At 43.1% G+C, this 24,932-nt stretch overlaps 1 protein-coding gene across 1 annotated transcript in view; it reads right to left on the bottom strand.

The window, feature by feature from the left end:
* Window positions 1-348: 348 nt before the first annotated feature.
* Window positions 349-24,932, bottom strand: part of bmper (BMP binding endothelial regulator) — a 27,526-nt gene continuing 2,942 nt past the window's right edge. The window contains exons 2-16 of the mRNA XM_022746176.1: window positions 22,184-22,269; window positions 12,916-13,015; window positions 10,135-10,217; window positions 9,898-9,988; window positions 9,343-9,425; window positions 8,368-8,467; window positions 7,703-7,812; window positions 7,395-7,529; window positions 6,768-6,872; window positions 3,718-3,763; window positions 2,749-2,912; window positions 2,300-2,501; window positions 1,335-1,677; window positions 936-1,066; window positions 349-530 (exon numbers count right to left, since the gene is read on the bottom strand). Coding sequence (XP_022601897.1) covers window positions 349-530; window positions 936-1,066; window positions 1,335-1,677; window positions 2,300-2,501; window positions 2,749-2,912; window positions 3,718-3,763; window positions 6,768-6,872; window positions 7,395-7,529; window positions 7,703-7,812; window positions 8,368-8,467; window positions 9,343-9,425; window positions 9,898-9,988; window positions 10,135-10,217; window positions 12,916-13,015; window positions 22,184-22,269 — 1,961 coding nt within the window. The remainder of the gene's footprint in view (window positions 531-935; window positions 1,067-1,334; window positions 1,678-2,299; window positions 2,502-2,748; window positions 2,913-3,717; window positions 3,764-6,767; window positions 6,873-7,394; window positions 7,530-7,702; window positions 7,813-8,367; window positions 8,468-9,342; window positions 9,426-9,897; window positions 9,989-10,134; window positions 10,218-12,915; window positions 13,016-22,183; window positions 22,270-24,932) is intronic.

Below are 24,932 nucleotides of genomic sequence, written 5' to 3'. Positions count from 1 at the left end.
TCTTCCTCTACGAATCTGAAATTGGCGCCCCCCTGTGGCGGCGACTGGTATTGTAACAGTACATGATATTGCAAGAGGCACAAGAAAGTTCAGAAGCTGAATGCAGCAGCGAGGATCAGCCTCCCGTCCCACAAAGTTTCCCTTCGGTCCATTCCTTCGCCGTTGTGTCGCTGCAGCAACCCTTCCTTGCTAAGATATGGACCCTGAGTACCTCGTGGCATCTGATCTGTCGACCTCAGACCCTTTAGTGTCCTCCCAAACTCTTCTTCTCGGCAAGTTTGGCCCTTTTTTTAATTTGTGAAACTAAACGACCCTCCCACCTCTCCCCTCCCACCCGGATCACAAGGGTCACCGCCCGGGGCAGGATATGGGTTTGATGCAGCGTCCCTGGAACAGCACCAGGTTGGCGGGACAGTGGCAGCCGGCCACGCAGGGCTTGTGGCACGGTCCGATCTCGTTCCAGTTGTCGCAGGTTTTGGTGCAGCCCGGGCCGCAGGTGTCGTACACGGCGCCGTGTTTACACTGGGTGGCTGATGGAGGGAAGAGAAAATTTCACTTCATGTAAAGAGTAAATCAGCCGTCACTAAGCTTTGGCTTCTTCTGGTTCCTAAAAACACAGTGTGATTTATTTTCTTTCAAGGGGAGTTTCAGGATTGTAAATCATCCAGATTCATGTCAGACCTGTATTATCATGATTTCACTTAAACTATTAATATAATTAATCATTTTTGCTCTGAATTTATTTAGAGGCTGATTTTGCTGGATAGAGATTCGATGTCACATCCTGAACAGACGTCAGCAGCAGCCACGTTCATGTTGAAGGACGAAACTGAACCACAATGAACAAAACGTCAGATTAAACAAGTTATCCGTCGGTCTGTGAGATCATTTTAAATCACATCTGATTTGATTGGGTCTCGGGCGCCTTCACTCACCCATACAGGCAGTGTCGGGCCTCCAGACGACGGGTACTCCCTCCCTCTCGCAGGCTCGGCTGTAGGCGATGAAGGACTCGCAGTAGCAGTTTTTATGGACCGGACACTCACACATGTCTGTCACACACGACCTGCGGAGAGCAAGATGAGTTAGTTATAGTTAGTTTATATTAACAGGATTATTCAGAACCACAGGTAAAATACACTCATGTACATCTTTGGTGAAATCCAGATGAGTTTATGTGGTGAAGACAGATGTGTTTTTCTTCACACATACAGCACAGTGTGGTTACAGTCAGGCAGGGGTAGGGTTAAAGTAAGTGGTTATTTATTATGTGGGTTGTTGTGTCATCGTTTTGGTGTCATAAGTGTGAGAGGCGGCTTCAGCCCCGGCCTCACCTGTAGAAAGGGGCGAAGTCGACCACGCGGTGGCACTTCTGAAACTCCCACGACTTGATCTTCTGACACTCCCGGTGAGCGCGGAACTTGACCTTGACGCTGCCCGGACACAGGAAGGGCGTCGGCCGGCGAGGCGGGGGCTGCTGGGAGCACACCTCGTTTCCCTCCACCCGCCACGACTCGGCGAACTCGTCCACGTCGAACTTGAACTGGCCGTCGCCTCCCATGGTGTCGTCGCGCTTGTGGCCGTTGTAGTTGCCGCAGAGGCCGCAGAGGCGTCCGCGCAGGTGGGGGGCCGCCACGACCTCCACGAAACTGTCACCGTCCCACGTGATCTCCAGACCTGCAGGTGGAGGGAGGGAAAACTACATGTTCAAGACTGGAAGTAAATTCCTTTAGACAAAACTTCTCTACTCAACAGAACAAACAGGGAAATTCATTTTATACTTTTTAAAAGTCAAAGTTGAAACTTTATTCTCGACCACAGTCACAGTATTAACTCAAGGTCCATTTACTAGCTTTTGCTATAGCTTTCAACCACATGGACTTCATCAGCGAACAGACTGTGCTCAGTTGTGAATGAAATTGATTGAAAAAGCCAGTAAGTTGACCTTGAGTTGACATTATTTTGCAGCAGCTGCAGTTTAGAGTGTAATGTGAATAATTACACACTATTTCACAGTTAAAATTCATTAGGTTTACACTTGATATATGTTATATATGTTAATTGAAAAGTACAAACTCTTATTATTTATTATAATCCGCGCAAAAGGCTGCAACACTGTGGCCTAATGACACTAATAAGTATCTATATATTGATTATGAGTCACAACAACAGTTTAAATCTTAGTCAGTTTAACATGACTGTGGTTTGTAGCTGTTTGCACTGAAATTTAAAAAATTGTTCCCGCTTCATGTCACACTGATGAGGACGGCTTCATATTTTCATTATAGCGTGTGTTGACCTGCGATGGTGGTGAGTTTGAGCAGATATCCGTCCAGGTCGATGTGCACGCCGGGGCCGTGGTAGGGCAGGGCGATGCGGGTGCCGTTCCTCCGGACCGTCAGGTGCTGGTGCAGGCTGAGGATCAAACCCCCCAGCCTCACCTCCACCGACTGAGTCCAGGAGAAGGAGCGGGTCCGCCGGGCGTCGTTCTTCACCAACACCTGGGAGGAGAGAAGTGACGGAGAGTGAAGGTGAAGTCCTCTCAGAGATGTTCCTGTTATTTCAACAACAGTTTTTTATGCTTTTCACAGAAGGATTTCACATGTTGAGGTTTAGAGTTACACAGCAGGCTCTTGTTTGCGTTTTAAAAGCAGGGGAACTCAGACTGCAAATAAAACTGACGTCAAAACGTCGGCGTGTTTGTTCAGAGGCGGTAAAATGTCCCACGAACGTAAACTCCCGCCGTACCGTGAAGCTGGAGTCTGGGCTGTTGATGTTATTTCCTGGACTTCCGGTGGGGACGCCGCCACAGTCGCGAGTCAGAACGTACTGACACGTCCCCTGAAAGTTAAAGGTCCTGCCATCGAAGGTGTTGTAGTGAGGGTCCCCAAACACTGTGCACACACCTGGCTCTGCAGAGGGTGGGAGGGAGGGAGGGAGGGAGAGAGAGGGAGAGAGAGATGGAGTAAGTGTTGAATCTGTGGGAAAGAACGACCAAAAGAAGCAGAAATAACTTTTGGAAAAAATAAGAGGCTGTTTGAACTTAAATGGTTTAAATTCCCAGCAGTGGGACAGCAGCAGGTCTCTGTCTCTGTCCCAAAACAACCCAAAATGTAAAGTTTAAAAAAGGAAACTCCACATTGATGCCTGACAGCCAGCAGCAGATGGATCATTTATCATAAATGTTGAAATATGTGGCACTAATCTGACCTGACTCTGAAGTGGGAATGGGATCTGTGGTGTGGTAAAACTTCTGTTTTACCAACTGAACTGAACTCTGCTTTATGAAGAAGCGAGGTTACAAAGTCTTTGAAGTCCTGAAATGGTACATTTACAGACATTTTGGGGATTTTTGTTGCAGTTCGCAGCCAAAAAACCAAAGTAAAATGACCCGAGGGCAAACCACAGTCTGGACCGAAGCTCGTGGGAAACACTCCGATGAAGCTGCAGCGGCTGCAGTGAGATTTGCTTCCACCGCCTTTCAGAAGCCAATTCATAGTTTCTGCCTTTTTTTGTGACTGTCTTCCTACACACCACTGAGTAGAAATAACCAATAACCAATTTCACAGCCGCACCAGAACAAAATCTCAACTACAAACAGAATTGTGTGATTATATTAAGATATTTTAAGGCCTCAAATTCAAGACTGTCATCGTTAAAGACACATGAACACTCTGGAGGAGGAGGACGCTGGAGGGCCGAGGGGGACTTACTCACTTTCAGTGCAAACCGGACAGCAGCCGGTTCTGTTCAGGATCTTATTCTGCAGAGAGACAAAGCACAGACGCTCAGTGTTAGGACACTCTCACAGGGATGAGAGCGCTGCAGGACAGATGACAGAACACCTGATTACAGCAAGAGACAAGAAACGTTGACAAAATGCATCACAGGCCCAACAGAGATTTCAGCTGTTGAACTATTCCAGCCACTGGAACAGTTTCTATTTATATGCGCTTCATTTTCTCTGGTTGATGTCCGCCAGCGATCAGCCACATTTTTGAGACAGTTAAACAGTTAAACTGACATTTTTTCCACCTGTTGTTGCTGACTCAGGTAACAGTTCTGTTCTCATGCTGTCGCTCACGCAGATGGGAAAAGAAATTTAATGAAAGAGAGAAACGGAGGAAAAAGTTCCCGTTGTGACAAGCTCACAGTCGAACCAGGACGACCACAAAGACACCGATACTCCGACTTCAACTGCTGAACTCTGCCTGTGTAACACGACCCTCTGCGTGTGTGTGTGTGTGTGTGTGTGTGTGTGTGTGTGTGTGTGTGTGTGTGTGTGTGTGTGTGTGTACAGTATGTTTCAACTTCCATTAGAAGTGCAGCAGATCAGAGGACCCTTTCACACACCTACTTTTTGTTGCCTGAGGGAAACCCTTCACTGGCACGCGCACACACACACACACATATATATAACCCGTCTGTCATCACATACAGACGTTCTCCATACACGCCATACACACTCCAGAGTCCTAACCTCTGCACAAAGGGCACTCTCTCTCTTTGAAGAGGGCTGCCTTTTGACAGACCGAGGACACACACACACACACACACACACACACACACACACACACACACACACACACACACGGTGACAGAGATTGGTTTTCAGGGGCCTAAATATAGGGAACCTCTTCTTTGCTGTCACTCAAACGTCACGCAGACAAAAGGCTATTCGCAGACACACTGTCTCCGAATCGATGCGCACACACTCTGCCGACCTGCCGCTGACCGCAGGATGACGGCATGGGAGAGCGTGTGTGTGTGTGTGTGTGTGTGTGTGTGTGTGTGTTTGGGTGAGATAGGCTGCGGTGACCTCTGTATGAGAGAGTCACTCTCATAACTGGGGACAGGTGTGTGATGCCTGATACCAGAGTTCATCTTATCTTCAGTCAACTCCTCCGGGACTTTATTCACAGATTTAAGTAATAAAACTAACGATGGTTCGGTTCTATTCAAGTGTCACAGTGAGACATGACGGTTTGACAAATGTAAACAAAACATCTTTCATTTTATTTCTTATATTTACACCTACACTTGTCCTACTGCGATGTGTCAAAATGTCTTCAATGACTCAAACTTTAACACGTCAATTTACTTCACAGGTTCACCCATTTAACTCTTAAATGTATTAAAATAGAAAATTTAAAAAAAATAAAAATGAAAAGTGTATAACACCTGGGTGGTGGGAAACCAGGGGAGTGACTCTCACAGGTTTATATAATGTGTCAGTCAGACCAGGTGAGCTGAATTCTCCTGACGACCCAGCAGGTAGAGTCCAGTCCACACACCTCACACCTGCATGTGTCTTCATCAGTGTGACTGTTCTGAGACACGTTGAGTTAATTAGTGAGCTTTAACTTTGTCGTTCAGCTTTAGAGGCTGTTTCCACCTGGATTTCCTGAAATGTTGAACTACGCTTTTAATTTGAAAACGATAAAACATGAAGAAGACACCATTGTCGTGATTCATGTTTTCATCTAATCTAAAATGTCTACAAAGACTGAAGATGTTAAAATCTGAAGGACAGTTAATGCTTTATTCTACTGTTGCTGAAAATTACAAGTTTTTCATGAGCTACAGACGAAGTTTAAAAGTATTTCAGAAAAGAGGCAAGTTGTTGCCATGACATCAACTCCACAACTAACCTTTTATATGTTGTTTATATAAAATATTATTAAAATACTACATCTATAGGCTATATGTGAAACAAGAGGTTTTCACAGGAGACAGAACTGAGAGCAGACCACCTACATCACCCCGCAGTCGCCTGCTCTGACCACAAACAACAGGTGAGGGCTTGTTGTAACTGCTGGAAGCGTGTGAACTTGGACTAACACTGACACTGCCTTTGACTGCGTGACCGCCAGCGGCCGGCGGTATGCGAGGAATCCACTCCATCACCCGGCGGCAGACAGATGACCCCCGGGCGACCTCTGCGACAGGTGAACGCGGCGCAAAAAAACCTTCCTCCTGCCAGCAGTTTCCCAGAGCGTTTGACAGCTAATGTCCCCGTTTCAGCTGCAGTGAAAGACGGCTGATGTGCTGAAACAACAGCTCCCCGTCACACAGGAGAAACCTCACTGTTATAGGAGAGTCCTGGAAAATGGACGGGTTTGATACACACTGATCTAACATCTGACTTTCTCCAGATATATCCAAAGTTGCTTTTGTTTGACTGTTTGTCGCTTGTTGTCGTCTCGTCTCTTTTTAGACTCAACATCTGTATATTTTTAGATAATTATAGGACATTATCAAGTGTGTTGTTTTTGCTGTTGCTTTTTTGTTTTTAAACTATGATAAACTGCATCGTCCCCATCAAATAAATAAATAAACTAAAACTAAAAGACATGAACGTGCAAATGACAAGTATCAAAGTCGTCTTTGAAATGCACAAAGAAAAGGATGATAGAAATCATTCTGATTTATGAAAACGTGTAAACATGTAAACAAAAAGATAAATAAAGTTTGGGTCTGAGCGTTTTGGTTCACACAGACTGGTTTTTTAGGTGAAAGGGTTAGTTTGAGGGGATGGGTTATGGCAGCTCCGTCAGTAAATCAGGAACAGTGTGGAGGCGTCACGCGTGTGAAGCGAGAAAGACGGAGTTAGTCATGGGCTGTAAAGTGTTCACGCTGAGAGACGAGAAGCAGAAGAAGAAGAGCGACAGAGAGAGAGAGAGTCGGTGCTGTAGGTCCGACGTCCACCGTGTAAACCCTGCAGATAGAATACAGGCTGCTGATTGGCCGTCGGGCCTGTCACTCACCGAGGGGCAGCTGGTGATTGGTACACAGTGTTTGGGCCGACACTCGATGTTTCCTTTGACACAGGCGCACAGAGTGCAGTTCACTGACGACCACATGTCTCCTTCCTGCAGGAGCAACAGCAGGGTCAGAGCATCATCATCCATCATTCATCCATTCATCATCCATCCATCATTCATCCATCCATCATTCATCCATCATTCATCCAGTCATCATCCATCCATCATTCATCCATCCATCATTCATCCATTCATCATCCATTCATCATTCATCCATCATCCATCCATCCATTTATCCATCATTCATCCATCCATCCATCATCCATATTTCATCCATCATTCATTCATCTATCCATCATCCATCCATCCATCATCCATCCATCTGAACATCTTTCCTTTTTTCCAGTCATCCTTTCAACCATCTGTCCATCATCCTTCATTCTTCCATCCATCTGTTTATCTGTTTGTCCTTTCATCTATCATTACATTCACCCATTTATCCGTCTGTCCATCCTCCTCCCGTTATCCACACACACCATCTGTTCATTTATTCATGAGTCCCTCCATCATCCCTCCATCATCCCTCCATCATCCTTCCATCATCCCTCCATCCTGTGTCTTCTCTCTCACCCTGTAGATCTTGTTCCGGACTCTGCAGTACTTCACCTCCTCCACCTTCACGTAGGACAAACACTCATCACAACACTGGTTGCCCTGGCAACTCCCCGGCCGTGAGCACCGCTTCTTGCACACCACTGTTGAATCCTGGGAAGAAGTAGAAGAAGAAGAAGAAGAAGAAGAAGAAGAAGAAGAAGAAGAAGAAGAGAACGGCCGTTGATATTCTCACGTTTTTTTGAACATGTTTTTGTTGGATTAATAATTATGGGCTGGACACTGAGTGGATGCAGCTGGTGGCTGCTTCTTATCCAGGCCGGTACCTTGCAGGTGCAGGTGGTGCAGTTGTCGTGAATGAAGCAAGTGCCGTTCTCATAGACCTCACTGTGGAACAGACAGCTTCCTAAAGACAGATCGAACACCTTCCTCTGACCTGCAGGAGGAGGAGGAGGAGGAGGAGGAGGAGACACAGAGTCAGACATCAGACAATACATTAATACAGTAACATTTTCAGGTTACTTAGCTTGCATGACGTAGGCTATTTACATTGTATAAGTGCAAGTTAATGCCCTGCATGAGTCTGGAACAAGCTACTTGTTACATTAATGTCTGAAAGCATTAGTGTCACTGACTGTGAGTGGGAGATTTTCAGAAATATACCAAAAATATTAAAACAATCACAACAATTTGTAAATAAAGTTGTAATTTTACAAAAGCAAAAGCCATAACATTAGGAGATACATTTGTTATTAGATGAGAAAGGTGTAATAGTTTGAGATAAAGTCATAATTTTATAAGAAAGTAGTGCTGTAAAATGAAAACAACAATCATTACTCTTATTTTTTCTCAAACTTTTAACTTTGGTTTCAGAAAACTTTTTTTATTATAACATTAAAACTTTAACGTCCTTCATGGTCGCACTAATACTTCGTCATCCTAACTCTCCAGACAGGTGACAGGTGAAAAAGACGTGATTACTGGTTTTTACCGAGACATCTGGGACAGCACTGCCCGGGCGGGGTGTGGGTCAGGTGGGCGGGGCAGGAAAGGACAGGACACACCTCCTTCATGCAGAGAGTCCGCCCCCCCTTGGAACAACAACAAAACACAGTTCAAACAACATGCTGATGTTCCTCCACGTTTCTCTTTGTGATTAACCTCAACCCTCACCAGCCCCTGGAGGAAATTCCTCCTGCATCAAGTGATAAAATAAAACTTCAGTAGATTTACATACCGACATGTGTTCACATGTTTTACACAGGCAGGATGTCTGGTGGCTCACGGGCGTCACACTAATTAATTCAACTTTAAACCACAGATATTTGTTTTCATCAACAGTCAGCTCATTGCATCACTCCTCTGGTTTCTGAGAAACACCCACAGGAATGATTCGATTTCACTTTAATTCAACTTTAATTAACTGTGACTGAGTGTGCATGTTAACACAGTGGAAATGAAATAAAATCAAACGTATAAATATCATTTTCAGTCCGTTTGGCAGCTTTAATGTGCATGAACTGAAAATCAAATGTAGTGTATTTCTATTACTGTTTCATATGAAGAAGGACTTTGACTTGAATGGTCACAGAGACAAAGGATGCAATAAATAAAATGCAATATAATAAGTAAATATGTGTTCATTATTTGTGTATCAGCCTGACACTGTATGACCCCTCTGTACGTCTGTATGTGTGTTAACAAGTCTGCAGGTCGCACCAACTAAGTGGCAGCACGTTAATGCTATAATGTGTTTATGGACGTACCTGTAGGGTTTGTTTGTGTAAGGGGGAGAGAGGGGAGGAGGGGGAGAGAGGGAGAGAGGGAGGGAGAGAGGGAGGGAGGGAGGGAGAGAAGGAAAGGGGGACACTCTGCCGACCTGCCACTGACCGCAGGATGACGGCGTGGGAGAGCGTGTGTGTGTGTGTGTGTGTGTGTGTGTGTGTGTGTGTGTGTGTGTACTCACAGTGCAGGTGCACTTGATGCAGGGTTTACCCTCTGGACTGAACTCCTCCTTCTCTTTATACAGACGACCCTCAAAGATGCAACCTGCAGGAGACAGGAAACACACACACACACACACACACACACACACACACACACACACACACACACACACTGTTGTCACTGTACTGGAGGATCTCACCCACAGCTTTTTAAAAGTGATTTCAACGAGTTGGTTTAGAAAATATCCCGGGTTGGAAAATAAGAATTTTACAAGTTGGGTTGATGCTGGTTAATAAAATGACGACATGATGAATGACGAGTTGTCTAAATGAGGGAGGTCGTAAATGAGAAACATTTTCACGGCATATTTTAAAACAGTATTTGTATTTTCTGTGTGTTATTTTGAATTTATTCAGTTTTAGCAGCGTCTCAAAGTTCATATGAAAACACAAAATACACAAAGTAAATTTAAAAAAAAAGGTTTTTACTTGAGATGTTTGAGTAAAATAACAGAGAACTGAAGGAGATTTAATCTAAAACACCACTAAGTGAAGGTGCAGAGATCTGCACTCACCTGGGCAGGTGGGGCAGCACTTCTTCGGGTGGATCTTGGGGTTCTTGCAGTGGACGACACACTGCACCTCCGCCTCAGTGATGACACCTTCCTGTCACAGCCAGGAGGGAAATCACTTCTTTAGGGTTTGAAAAATGTAAATATGACTGTCATGCTTCCACCTTTACCGTGTTTCATTCCTCCATCCCTCTTTTGTATCCACAACACACACACACACACACACACACACACACTTACCTGACATCTTCTAGTTATGCAGGGTTTGGTGGAGGTGGTCCAGGACACTGAGCTGTTGTAGGATCGTCCATCCAACATGCAACCTGAGAAAGATACAGACACAACGTGAGACTCTGAACATTAATGTTGCACCGATAAAACTTCAACAACCTCAAAACTTCCATCCAGCAGAGAAAAAGAAAGAGGCGTTTAGATTCAAACTGTTTGTGTTTCAGCTATTTTTCATTTTCCCCACATCAGTGAGTAAATACATAGTGGCAGCCAATAATAAAACGTAAAAACAATAATAAGAACAGGGCAGAATCGAATGCAGGAGAAGTTTTTATTATGTTAATGCAGCATGATTACAACTAAATGACATGTAAATAATCAGAATATAAATATATATAAACCTGTATTTACACGTGCAGCAGACTGAGCAACATTAGCACTGATATATAGTCCAGTTTCTGTCTCCTGAGTTAAATATCTGCTGCTTACACATCTGCTCCTGTTTGGTGTTCAGCAGGTAGTGGACAGTGGATTTTTTGGGCTTTAATGCTGAAAACAGGCTGCACGAGAAACCTCAGCGTCTGTAGGTTCGTTGCTACCTCTGAGATTTGGATGTATAAACTCTATTTTAATGTATATTTTATAAACTGAAATTTCGCCCCACACACACACACACACATCTGGACTTGCTCTCTCACACGCTTTTAGAAACACACACTTTGCAGCTGCTCAGTAACTCCACACCCACCGACCCGTCCACTCAGCACTAAATGAATAGCCTATTCATTTCATCCCATTTTCAGTAAGTGGCCCCAGATCAATGTTTAACTTTCCATACAATGAAACCCGATCACGGTTGCTGCTCCCCCTCAGTGTAAATCAAACCCTCTGATACCGAGGGCGACGTACGGCAGCTCAGAGAACAGAGATCAGATGAGAGGGCGAGAGATCCCACAGAGACGCTCGTCCTGTTCATACACTCACGCACAAACACTGCGACGAGTTCGTGATCACACGGCTTCTTCTAACAACTACTGATCACACGGCTTCTTCTAACAACTACTGATCACACGGCTCTCACAGAGCTCTGGATTCATTTAGAAACGTGTCCGGCAGGTAAAACCCAAGTCATTTTAAATCTTTCTTCACCAGCCTCTTACAGTGAGTGACGAGGACAGATTAAACAGGGATAGTACAATATCTATATCATAAATAATAAATAATATAAGTCATATATTATAATTAAATATGCTATTGTCTATAAAAATGAACCAACAACACATTATCTTGTTGCTGCAGTCAACAGCATTAACTGAGTCTTTAATTTGAACATTTTTCAAATGAAGTTCTGTCCGTTCTCCTCGAGGAGAAAACCAACTAAGAGGTTCATTACGAGCTCATTCACAACAAACAACAGTTGGTTTAAGTAATTGTGAAAATTCGCTGCTGAAGGCCACAAGATGCTGTTGAGAGGTCCAGAAGAAAAGCCAGTAAGGGGACCGTTATTTTATCAAGACGTTGATGTTTATCAAAGAGAAGAAAGAACGACACTCAGAATAATAGATAAATATTGTAATATTATTTAAATGAATGCCATTTTTTGACTTTTTTAAAATGGTTTTATATAATATATAATTTTTTATATACTCCATTCTGAGGTCACTTCAGGTCAAGTATAACTCCGCACTGCTGTGTGTATAAACTGGTTAATTATGTCGCTTTTAAAGTAAATTGTTCCCAATAAACTGATGCCGTGTGGCTGTGATTCTCCTTAACTTTGTGTATGATTTCATAAGAGTGAGAAAACAGCGATGTGACACAGAGGGGTCCTGAATGTGGGTCACGGCGGCCATGAGTCGACCGCACAATATAAAAAACTAACTAAAGGGTTGCCACGGCGACTCGGGACTCTCCGCGTCCGACTTGAGCTCGTTCCACCTCTCTTAACGAAGTGCTGCTGCGTCGTAAAACGGCGAACCACAAACAAAAAGGCCGCGCCCCGGCTGAGTGCTGCGAGGTAGGAGTGTGTGTGAGTGTGTGTGTGTGTGTGTGTGTGTTTATATTTCTAACCACAGAGCTTCATAAGTACAGAAAGAGCAGGAACATCCTCTAAGTGAAGACTGTGTGGTGGCTTCTCACTGGGTTTTGATTCAGGGTTTTGAGTGATGAAGTGGAAGCTCCAAAACTGTTCAAACTGTTCAAACTGTGTTAAAGTCGAAAAACTCACAAAAAACATGATACGACTTAAGTTTCACTTTTACTTCCTGGGACGTGTTTTTGAAAGTATCGTTTCATGAAGAACACCTTAAAGGACCTTATCAACGACTAGACTTTACCATAGTGGGATAATCCATGACAACACAAAGTTAAAATAGTGCTATTGGGTAATATGGTGCAGACTTTTAAAACTGATGCAGTCTTGAGTTTGCACTTTGCTGATTGATTTGGATGCTGTTCAGAAATTCGTGGAAACCCGACCTGAAACGTCTGTAAATGCACATTCAAAAAAAATCTAAAACTACATATATTTAAAAATGGTTGACAAAAATGTAAAAGGAAACATGAGCTGAGGAACAAACACTTTCAAACATACTGGTGTGGCTATCTATGTATCTATCTATCTGTCTATCTATCTATCTATCTATCTATCTATCTATCTATCTATCTATCTATCTATCTATCAGGGGTGAAAATCAAACACAGTCACTTTAACCGAACTATTCCTGTGTGTGTGTTTTTGAAGTTTATAAAGATGACACATCATCATATTCATTGTTTTCATATTCATACCTTTACACCTCTCACAGCAGGCTCCGGTCTGTTTCACCACCAGAGCACAGTCTTCAGAGACCAGCGGACATTTCTCCTGTTTACAGTCGGCCTTCCCTTCCTGTGGCAGAGAGATAGAACATATATATTTTTACTATATATAATTAGAAAGACAAGTTTTAACCACCATAAATTTAACCACTACAAGACACAGTAATCTCTCTGTTGCAGATAAATGAAAACACCAGGTTCGTCTCTATTTGTGTCCTGCACATACGTGTGCACGTGGACGTACATGTCACCGACACATACAGCTGCATGAGTGAAACATGAACATAACTTCTCAAAGTGAGTTGCAAACAAAGTTGTTTTGTCTCCTAACAAATGAAGCTCGGTGAAAGTTCCCGTCATCTCTGAGCTCCCCGAGCTCCATCCCTCTTCACCGCAAGTTTCCTCTGATCAGAAGGACCTTAAACCTAAGGACCGCCCTCCAGGGTGATCCACTTCCTGCTGGGGTCTAAGCGCCAAAGTCTGTTCCTTCTGTTCACAATAAATTCCATTAAACTTCAAATTCCTCCAACTCTTCTGTTCCTCTTATTAGTCTCTCTTGATTGAAATTAATTCTCCAAAAGAAAAAAGAAAAGTTTTCATCTGTGATGTCACAGTTTGATTCACACAGACCTCTGTTGTTTTCCCAACAATGTAAAAACACATTGAAGAGACTTATATCAAGGATGTGGATTCAGACAGTCCTTTAGTTGAATAAACTTCACTGCTGGTTTTAGTTTTTATGGGTAATTTGCTGTTAATTATAATTATATAATCATCATCTGAATTGGACTGAATATTTTCTCATCACCCGTGTGCTCGGAAACCAGACTTCAGAACAGTTTTAATGCTCAGTTTCTGAACAGAAAGTGACTCAGTGTTCACAGTTTAGCTGTGAATTTTCACACCAGCTCAACAGTCGTCCCGTCACCTCCAGACACGCTGCACGCCGCATCCGTCATCACCGCCGGCTGCACCGTGGGACAGAATCTGCGCTCGTTTAGTCCGCTCCACTTTCACACCCAGCTTTTATTGCTGATTTTATCCACATGCTGCGTGTGTTTTATTTTACACACTGCGAGGGTTTATAAAGTGGAGGCTGGCGGGTCCCCGTGGCCCCCGCGGCCCCTGTGGCACTGTGGCACTGCGGCAGGCGGCTCTAACGAGGACGGATCAAAAGAACGGCCAAAATAAATCAGGGGGGCGGTTTAATATAGCAGCAGCTAAACCCCAACCACAGCGAGGACAGATGATGTCATGACAGGGGAAGAGGGAGGAGAGGGACGGACATGGAAAGAGGGGACAGAGGAAGTAAGATCAGAAAGAGGGAGACAGAAAAGAGATAAAGGCGAAGGATAAATTCTCACTTTGCACATTCAGATTCATGTGATGATATCATGGGAAAAAAAAGAGGGGAAGGTTTTTCTTTAAAGGCAGTTATAGTGGTTGATTTTAACATCTAAAAATTTATGTCTCAATATGTGAATTTTCCAACCAGATTATATCCTGGATCTCTTCTCTTGCACTTGTGGGCTTCACCACCCACAGCATCATCTGACCACAGCATCATTCATCTCACCCCTGTTCGTAAAGACTCCAAACCACAGAGGAAACAGACTGGTCTGCACAGGAAGAAGCTGCAAAAGTCGGTGAACGATGTCATCTGCATTTGATCTTTGAGCAACGGGTGCGAGAAAAGCTCAGCTGACTCGTCAAAAATCGTCTTTTAAAAAGGAAAAGTTTAGGTTTTAAACCTTGAAATTTAGTGGTTAGCTGCTTCAGATACAGTAAGTTCGAGCTGGATGATTGCTGCGAGCAAAGTTTCCTTTGAAGTAGGGCTGCACGATATGCAAATAATGATGCTAACTATGCAATAAACAATGTGACACTATCATATTGAGATTTCGATTATATTTCCATTAATTTTGCCGCTTGACTTTGAAGCAACAAGAAAAGTGAGAGAAGTGTGGTGACAGGCTGTTGGACCAGTTCTGTAGATAAACTATCAAATCTATCAGAAACTCTTTAAACATGTACTGTTCATCACACTGAGCATCTGGTCTCCATTAATGCTTCTCAAACTCTCATCATCTTCACTGTAAAAGTCTCTACTACACAACCTCATGACGATAGCGAGACAAAAACCAAAGCATATTTTAAATCTATGATGCCTGACGATGGAGAGCACAAGTCGACTGAGGTTGAACAGTCGACTGTAACTTATAGAAGTGAATGTAAACCACCTGTAAAAAAAAAATATATATACTGTATATATATAAAATACTGCAAAAACACAGCAGCAGTGTGTTTGACAGAGAAAAAAAATATATATGAAAAAAACAAAAACAGATCCTGAGGCAGTTTGGTCAAAGAGTCTCCAAGGTCATGTCCCTCTCTCTGTCTCCTGTTATCCATTAGCACAAAGTGGTGTTAGTACATGTGACCCCCCCCCCCCACACCCACCCTAACCCACCCACCCACTCACCCTCACCCCTCCTTGTCTCGGGGTCAAAGGTCACAATGGGTCACCACGCCTTATAAACACTCAACATACCACCGCGGCACCAAGGCTGGCCGACTGGACGGCTGTCTGTCGCCGAGGGTGAAGACCCCCCCCCCTCCAACACACACACACACACACACACACACACACACACACACACACACACACACACACACCCACTTAAGTGTTGGTATGTTTGAAAGTGTGTGTCAGAGAAAGAGAAAGTGTGTGTGTGTGTGATAATGGCTTTGTCTTTTGTCTTTGTCTGAGTGTTTACATGCTGCTGTACGGAGATACAAGGTTTTTACACTCCAACTGAATTACACTGAATCCACCAGTCGCCTTTTCTTTACTCAATTATTTACTTTAAACTTAACCGTAAAAATAAAAAGCAGCAGATTTCACCTGATGGTCTGGTGGGAAAAATGGTAAAAGTTCAAGTTAAAATTTCGTAGATACAAGGTTGTCACCTGACACAATACGCAGGACGACCGCGAAGCTCATGATTTTCTGTGTGACGTAAAATCACGGAGACACGAGGTTTCAGTGTGAAGAAACAAGAATAGACTCAGACTGTATCCAAACTCAATCAGGTCAATTCAATCATTTACTAACGTCATTAGTGAAGGTTAAGTTCAACTACAGTAATTCCATTATTCACAAACTTCATAAGCTTTAACTGCTCAGCTTCACAAAACAGCAGCATCTGTTTAAAGTGTACATCATATACAGTATGCTGTTTTCCTCCACATTAAACCCCAGGAAATAAAGGTTTTTAAGGTTTAATAATGACGTTAGAAATATCAGTTTAATCAGTTTAAGTGCAGATAGTAAGAGACTTCAGGTAACAGCACTTTAATGTGGGTTTAAATAAGTCGGTTTTAATCTTTTCTGGGTCCATAAACCTTCAGGAAATGTGAAGGGTTAATACCAACAGACACTTCTTCCTTTAGTTTATGTGGTGCAAAAAAAAAAATGAGAGGATGTAGGTTTTGTTTTTTTTTTTGCTTGATATTGACTTGGGGATTATATCACTGCTGTTCACTGATGATCTGCACATTTGTTTTTGTTTGTCACATTTTCTTCTGTATGAGAGGGGAAAAAAAGCTAAGTTAGAATATTGGACAAGAGTTAGAGCGATGAATTTATAGACCAAACTGATCATTAAAAGACTGAGAGGAAATCAAACGGACTAAATCTCAGTTATTTAACATTTTATCAACCTATAAATGATGATTCTTCTTCTTTATTGGATGAAGTTGTGTGACAGTAGCGCTGCTCGGCCACTAGGGGGCGACAATGTTCACTGCTTCTCCACGTCACTGTTTTTTCTTCTTCCTCTTTCTCCCTCATCCATCACTTTCTCCTCCTCTCTCTCCAAGTGTTTCTCTTTCTTTTCCCCCCAGTTTCAATTTAAATCTAATGTTGACAGTATCTCCTTTATTCTGTCTTATTCTCCCACACTTTGTTTTTCCATCAGTCTCTCTCCACGTTCATCAGTCTCTCTTCTGTTTCTGAGATGTTTCATGAAAACTCTCAGTCTCTGTCTCACATCACCTTCCTCCTCTTCCTCCTCCTCCTCTTCCTCCTCCTCCTCCTCTACCTTTTCATGCTTCCTCTCTCATGGTGGATGATAGAGAGATCAGTCGGCGTCTGTCAGCGCAGGAGAGGAGCTCTCGACTTAAAGGTCCACTTAAGCCCTTGGACTCCAACCCCTCCTGATCCCCCTAACCTCAACCCCCTTTGCCACTGTGACCTTTCACCTTTCACCCTTCCTCCAAAGCAAACAGGTCGCGACCCCCCGCTGGAGAGCAGGAGCCACAGTAGCTTAGGGACGAGACGGCTGGAGAAAGACGCCGATGGGAACCGGTTTCCCAAAACCGTTTCAACGAGTCGACTACGTCTTTTTTTTTTTTTTTTTACCTACAGCAAAGTTACAGCCACGCCCCCAGGAAGTCAGGACGAGTGTGTTGACTTTCCTTTGAGCAAGATGGCGCCCTATTGTTTGGATGGACCTTAAAAATACATTTCAGCCCCTTAACATCTGTCTGACAGAATCTGACATGTTATATTACATATACTCTATCATGTATATGATGTTCAAACGCGCACCATTCAATCAAATATTGATATTATATTATTGATATTCGATATTCCCTGACATTCAAAGAAAATATCGTAATCAGTAAAACACAAAGTAAATGTATAACCAAACTCATAAAAACCAATCCAGAAGAGTCCAGTTAATTATTTTCATTGTTGATTGATAAGTTTTTATTTAATCGTTATGCCTTTTACTACAAAGCTCAGGAGACTCCGATCAAAAATTAACTGAGAGAACTAAGAAATCCAACAGACCGTCAGTCACTTGTCCTCACTTTATATCTAATGTCTGTTTCCTCAGACATTTATAAAGTAAAAGCCGCACAGACAAACGGCCCTGGTGCCAGTGATGAAGGTCTGAGGACAAAAGATGTTGTAAATGAAGTCATCGTAGCGCCTGAAGAGACGTCTTCATGTTGTTTAAAACGGAGAGTATTTGACATTTTTTCGCTGATAAATTTTTCTGTTGATTGACTGATTTAAAAAGCCGTCAGTCCTTAAAATCCTGTCCTGTCTCCTTTCTCCCAAATCACTGAGACGCACTGTAATAATGTAATATCAGTGGGTTTCTCTTCTCTCGTCTCGAAGTTTCTTCACTGAGGCTTTTTATTGTTTATTTTATTGTTGTGAGATTATGATATCAGAGTTTTGTCACTGTTTGTTTACTTGTCCTATTTATTTTTTTATCTCTCCCTCTCTGACCAATCAGACACTCTGTTATCTTCACATTCACATTCACTCTTAATTCTTGCTTTTAATTTTTTTTATCCGGCTCAGGCTTTTATTTTGAAACACAAGTTAAATGTGACGTCATTGAAGTTATTTTTGATTGATATTTATATAAGCGGTGGGAAGTAGATCAGAGTAGAACACAATAGATAATGGAGCCAGTGTTGGCTCAGCGTTATCAGGTGATTATCAAACCTCCTGTATTGATCAGCTGCTGTTTGAGTTTTAAACGCTGACCGGAAACGACCTTTTACCTCCCTGTACGATCGATCACAGGTACACACGGCGTAAAACTCCTCACCCGCAGCTTACGTGTATATATTTATAGCTCATCTGAAACAGGTTGCTTCCACCGACCTCTGACCTTTGACCTCTTTACTGCTGGGAATGGAGTTCCTCCTCCTGCAGTTAAAGTCATATTAAGCCCCCAGCAGGATGAGAGCGGCGGAGAGCGGAGGTTTATGGGTGATGTTACTCTGTCAGAATGAGGACGTTCACTGTCACAGATCACTGCACCGAGCTTTATGTGAAGATAAACTCTGGGTAAAGTGCACTTAGGGTTAGGTGACTAAAAACACCGGGTGAGAGGAAAAATCCCTCTGACCTTCACGGCACCGGACGCAAATCATGACGCGTGGAAACGACTGATCCGAGCGTAACTCTTTAACAGCTCGTCAGGTGCAGTCGTCCGCCACTGTGAAGACTGGGAAAAAACAACTTCTCTGCTCACATGTTAGTCCAGATCCACAATCTATTAAAGTAAGACGCACTTCAGAGAAATCAATATCAGCTAAACATCGGTCCTCTGGGTTTGATTTGCCCTGACGGAGCAGCTTATAAAGTTCAGCAGCCGAGTCTGAAATCTCAAATCTCAAAAGCTTAAAATCTCAAAGTCTCCCACCAACACACGAAACTTCTGAGAGGCTCACTCACACCAGGGACGTGTGTTTAACCACACCATGATCCTTTTTAGGTTGCTTTACGTGGGAATGTCGCTGCTGCAGCTCCCATTACAGCTGTGAAAAATATGCTGCACTGACGTAAAATCTGAAATCAAACAAAGTGACGGACTGAAGAAAAAAGAAAAGAAAAAGGAGCCAATCTGAGAGTGAGTGAGGGGAGGAAGAGCCCGATGAGAGAGTGGAAAAAGACACGGAGATGGACAGACTGATAGACGAGGATGATGAAGAGCGTGACGGAGATGAGATGACTCCCCTTCGAGATAACGCATCGTCATGGCGACCTGCCTGTCAGTCAGTCTGTCAGCCACATCCACTCCTGGCCCCATTACAGCGCCCGGCCTCACGCGGACACACACAATGGCTCTACTGTGTGTGTTAGTGTGTATATGTGTGAGTATGTATCTATATGTGTGTGTGTGTGTGTGTGTGTGTGTGTGTGTGTGTGTGTGTGTGTGTCCTGCCCACAGAGCCATTAGCAGGTACTCTGACCCCCCCACACGCACTCAATGCTTCTATGTATGAGTGACACTGGTGCCCCAATGGCTCCCCGACCCCCCCAAAGACAGAATGGCGACACGGGACCCAGTGGAGGTGCAGTGATCGAGAACATGTTGGAGTTAACCTGGTTGTTTTGTTTCCCGCTACAAGAGGAAATTATTCATCAGAGTTCAGAGTAAACAGGATCCTTCGATGACGAGGAAGGACCAGAACCTGTTTCTACTGAAAACTGAAGCTAAATGCTGCAAATCAGCCGGATTCTATAGACGTCATATAATAATGATAATAATAGTCAAACTCCAACGAAAAACACTTTTAAAAACTTGATTTTCATCTGAATTTTTGCATTAATAATAAGACTTTTAGCTGTGATTTAACTACGAAGTTAACCTTCTCTCACATTTCAACTAATAAATCATTGATCGAATGAAACAAACAGATCAAACCTGTTAAAACGCAGATTTAAATCTTCAGAAACAAACAAAAACAGAGTGATAATCTCTGTATTTGGATTAATGTTACGTTAAGAATAGAAACCTTCAATAATTCGCTATGCACAGTATTTGTTCTCTGACTTTGACTGAATACAGAAACCTTTCAAATTTACCTGGCGACTGTGCCGACCAATGAGAAGTGAAACTGAGAACTGATATCTGACTGATATGAGTTTGACTGATCTGAGTTTACGCAGGAAAGTAGAAAAAAAAAAACATCTGGGTTTTAAAAAGTATTAAGGAGATAAACAAAGGCCAAACTCAATAAAGTTTGGAACTCTTAATGTATGTAAGTTTATTAGTGTGTGTGTGTGTGTGTGTGTGTGTGTGTGTGTGTGTGTGTGTGTGTGTGTGTGTGTGTGTGTGTGAGAAGGGGGGGTTAAAGTAGAGATGAAAGGACGGCCATTGCCTGCTGATGACTGATAGCATTCAGCAGGGCTTTGGCTGATGACTGGCTGATAACACAGAGGACGGCTGAGCCAGGCTGCAGGCCGAGGGGAGACTCACAGCAGCCAATCAGGAGCCAGTGGAAGCTTTCAGCGGCTAGGGTTCGGATACAGAAACTTGTACTTGACATTAATGAGTGTAAGTGAACAGTTGTCCTGTTATAAGAAAATAATAGCTGAAGAGAAACTACACCCACTTTCTGTAGTGACTGACCAGGTGTGTGTAGATATTTTTTTTCCATTCTTCACACTATTACTTGCATCACAAACGACCGAATGCAGCTTCATGAATATGTCTGAAGTGATAAAGTCTGAAACTCAAGTCATTGAAAACAGACGGGGTAAAAAAACGTACGAGCTGCAGTTTGGTTAAACTACACTGAACCCTTTGAGGAAGTTACAGGAGCACTAACCTCCTGGAGTCTCAGATGGTTTCTGATAAAACCACAACATGGAGCTTCTGCACTTCTGTTTTCCCACAGATTAAACCAAACTGAATACAACACGAGCTAAGCTAAGCTAACCAGCCGCTAACTGTGGCTTTACAGTGCAGACACGAGAGCGGTATCAATCTTCTCATCTAAGGAATAAGCATACATCCCAAAACTAACTTGAACTATGTAAAGAACCCGCTGTTAACGATCAGCGTTGTTGCTATGGTTACGCACAATCTAACACAGCACTGACACCGATGCTCATATTCGCTGTGTCCTGATCTACGGTTTTAACCTGCAGGCCAATCAGAAACAACACACACAATGCATGTGTTTCCTGGAGGGTAAACTCTGGGTCACGTGACGCCTTTTAAAAACCAAACTCTCTCTCTCAGTTGATGTCGGAGCAGTGACACAGAAAAGCCTCGTTGGTCCATTCTCATCCCCTAAAACAAAAGACCTCTACAGCAGCGAGGAGGTGGTGGCGGTAAGGTATTATTGGGAGGGGTCAGGGGTCAAAGAGCACATGTTCCAGGAAAGAGTTGTCCCTTAACGTTTTGTAGGCTGATTTTAACAGCCGGGCCGAGCCAAGACAGCGTGACGACGGGCCTGTGTGTTAAAACAAACAATCCCCACTTCATGTTTCCCTCACAATCCTCACAAAACAGTAAAAAGTCACATTATAAACTGTTTTCCCGCTCTCGCAAATCACAAACTCCTGTCCTAACTTCAGGGAACTTCTGAAAACATTTCTAAAAAGAAAAAAACAGCTCAATTAAGTTATTTCATGCCAGATTTTACAACAAAAATCCACACGTAACGCTTCATCTAAACTCCCGCCAAAAACTTGCATTTCAAAGTCCTGTCCGTGTGTAACAAATCTTTCACAATCTACCGATAAGAAACAAGCTTTGTAAATATCATTATCAGAGCTTTTTATACTCCAAGTGTGAATGGAAAAACCTGAAGCAGCAATTACACATCAAAAGAGTTTTCTGAGAGCAAAGATGGCAACAGCTCAACGTCATGAGACGAACGGCGGTGGAGAGAAGTGAAAGCGGTTTGTTCTTACCAGACAGACGCAGGTGATGCAGGGGTTGTCGGTGATGTTGGGGATGTGGAGGACCTCTCCCTCGTTATCGCAGCTGGCCTCGGTACCTGTGAAGGACAGGAGCAAGGTGAGAGTCAGACCCCACCCACCTGACCTACGGTACACAATCACCTGTCAGACGTGACCACACAACAGGCTCGCGTTAAATAAACTGTGATGAGAGCAGGTGAATTACACCAGAGATTAATATGATATATTATATTTTTTATCTGTTTTCTTCTATGGCCCCAAAACTTTATTGTTTTGGTTCAGTCTCACGTGCGACATCGTGGGTTAATGGACAAAATCCAGCTGCTGCTGCTTCACTACTTCCTCTGTTTGTACGACACATCCAGTTTGTGCATCAGGTGTTATTGATCAATTATCGATTGTGTGTTGCACATGATGGAAATACTCAGAAACATCTACTTTCCTCTTTTCAGTATTTCTTAAAAATAACGTTTTACAGTAACAACTAAATGTAAGATAACAGCAGTTAAGTTGATTGGAGATTAAATTATCAATACTTATAAATAAATCAAATGTATGGTAAACTTGAATAATCATATTCAAGGTCTACAGCCTATAAAACACTCATCAATATCACCTGATGATGTTGACTCTAGTCATGCATCAGCCAGGCTTCATTCTACATTTCAGGGTGCGTTCAAAGCCAACGTGTTCTGGAGGATTATTCTATTATTCTGCATCAGTCCAGTTTGTCTGTCCAGGTAAAAGCAGCGACGTTTAAAGTGAGGTCTTAAAAAACGTGAGTCAGTCAGCTTGTTACGAGTGTAATCTGAACCAACCACAGGAAACAACCCCAAACACAAGGGTTTATGGGTAGAAGCAGACAGATGTCAACATCTCACGGCCAGCAGTTCCTCCCACTCAGAGAGAGAGAGAGAGAGAGAGAGAGAGAGAGAGAGAGAGAGAGAGAGAGAAACCAGGTTCGGGTTGATGCTCAGCTGTTTGTTCATGTGTCAGATTTGTTTTGACTCTCCAAAATGAAAACTTCCTTCCCAGTAGGAACTCATTGTCACGAGCTGGAGGTCGAACCGGGGTCGTCAGAGGTGAAGGTAAATCCCCACCCCTGAGTGCTGTGTTTGAGTGTCAAACTACTTCCTGTTTCCATCATCGTCTCTTCCAGCTGATCCTATCTCTCCGAGGACAAGAATTTCTCACACTGTCTGAGGATAAAACACCTCATTTACTTTTTATTACTTCGAAATGATTAAAATCTTATGACACACTGGACTTTACAACCTTTGTGAATCAGGAAACTGGATCACTGCTCGTCTCCTTCAGTTTAAAACCTTTATTTATTTACCTGCAATCAATGCTTCAGGGTCTGCGGTTCATCTCCAAAAAAAACCTTAAGTTAAACTCCCTACACCCCAAGACTATAAGCATTCGGATCAATAGCTGATCTCTTATCAGTGAACTGTGACCTCTAACTCTTGACCTGCTGACTGTTTGGTTTCCTGTGATGTTGATGACTCAGCAGATGACTGGCAGGCCTGTCAAGCTAATACATCCACGATTCTCCTCACACCAAATTCATAGGGGACGAGAAAGAGATTTAGCTTTTAAAGAGTTTGGAGGGCGGATTCCCCCTTTTTTTAAAGAGACAAAAACATGAGCAAAAGTGTAAAGAATAGACTGCCCGAATGCAAGCTGCAACTGTTAGCATGTCTGGCTAACTAGCTTCCTACCTACGGTATTAGCCAACTACAAGGAGTAGCCTACATCATTACCTGCATTAGTTTGTGTGGTTAAAAGTTACATCAAAAAAAAAAAAAAGTCAAGTTTACATAGAGAATATCCAGTGTGTAGCGTTTCCCCGATCCTGGATGCTAATGGAGTTTAGGCTAACGTTTACACTTCCTCAACCACTGCAACATTAGCCGAGATAGCGTTACGTTTTCCAAATGACGAGTTAACTCCTCATGCTAAAAAGCTTTTTGTCTAGTAACATTAAAAGTGAAACATACTGTGAAATACAAGTAACCGGCTCTACACTGCATTACAGGAGCAACGCTGTTTCTTTACTTCTGTCTTCTATATTAAAAATCTTGTGAGACCTGTTAGCTTTAGCCTCAGTCTCTTACCGCGTGATTATGTATGTAGCCATCAAATGCATATTTAAGATCATTTTAACAAGATTTTTGCTTTGATAATGCCTAAAAAATTAGCCGAAAATTAGCTTTATTAGCTAGCTGTAGCGACAGTGAGCATTTCAACCAACAAAATCAACAGTTGCTAGCAAGAAGCTGCTAATGTCGACCTCTGTCTGAAACCAAGGGGCTATTATTTCAAAAACCTGCCACCATTATGACTGTGAACTAAATGTGGGCACGTGTGAACAGAAACAACAGTATCATCAACAGATGTGTGTTTGAAGTGGAAAGTACTGTCACTTAGTAAAATACCTTAAAGTTTTAAATCAGGGCTGTAAAGGACTAAAATCAACCAAACTCAGACTTTTTACAACAACAGATCAGCCGAAGAGTCGTGCCGCCTGAGCTCGTCTCTCCGAGAGCAGCAGAGACCCAGCCTGTGGATTCAGGCCGAGCAGACAAAACCCTGCCGACTCCACCACCACTGTAAAATTTACAACCTTCGAGTGCAATTAAACTGGCATGGCTGTAAGTGGTGGGGGGTGAGGGGGAGGGGAAGGAGGGGAGTCGGGTCTCTGAGGCCTCATCCTCAGTCTGACAAAATACCCCCC

This window comes from Seriola dumerili, unplaced genomic scaffold (assembly GCF_002260705.1).
Source record: "Seriola dumerili isolate Sdu_G_001 unplaced genomic scaffold, Sdu_1.0 BDQW01000092.1, whole genome shotgun sequence".
Classification (NCBI taxonomy): domain Eukaryota; kingdom Metazoa; phylum Chordata; class Actinopteri; order Carangiformes; family Carangidae; genus Seriola; species Seriola dumerili.
The sequence above is the reverse complement of the archived record's forward strand: the minus strand, read 5'-3'. Positions and strand labels throughout refer to the sequence as shown.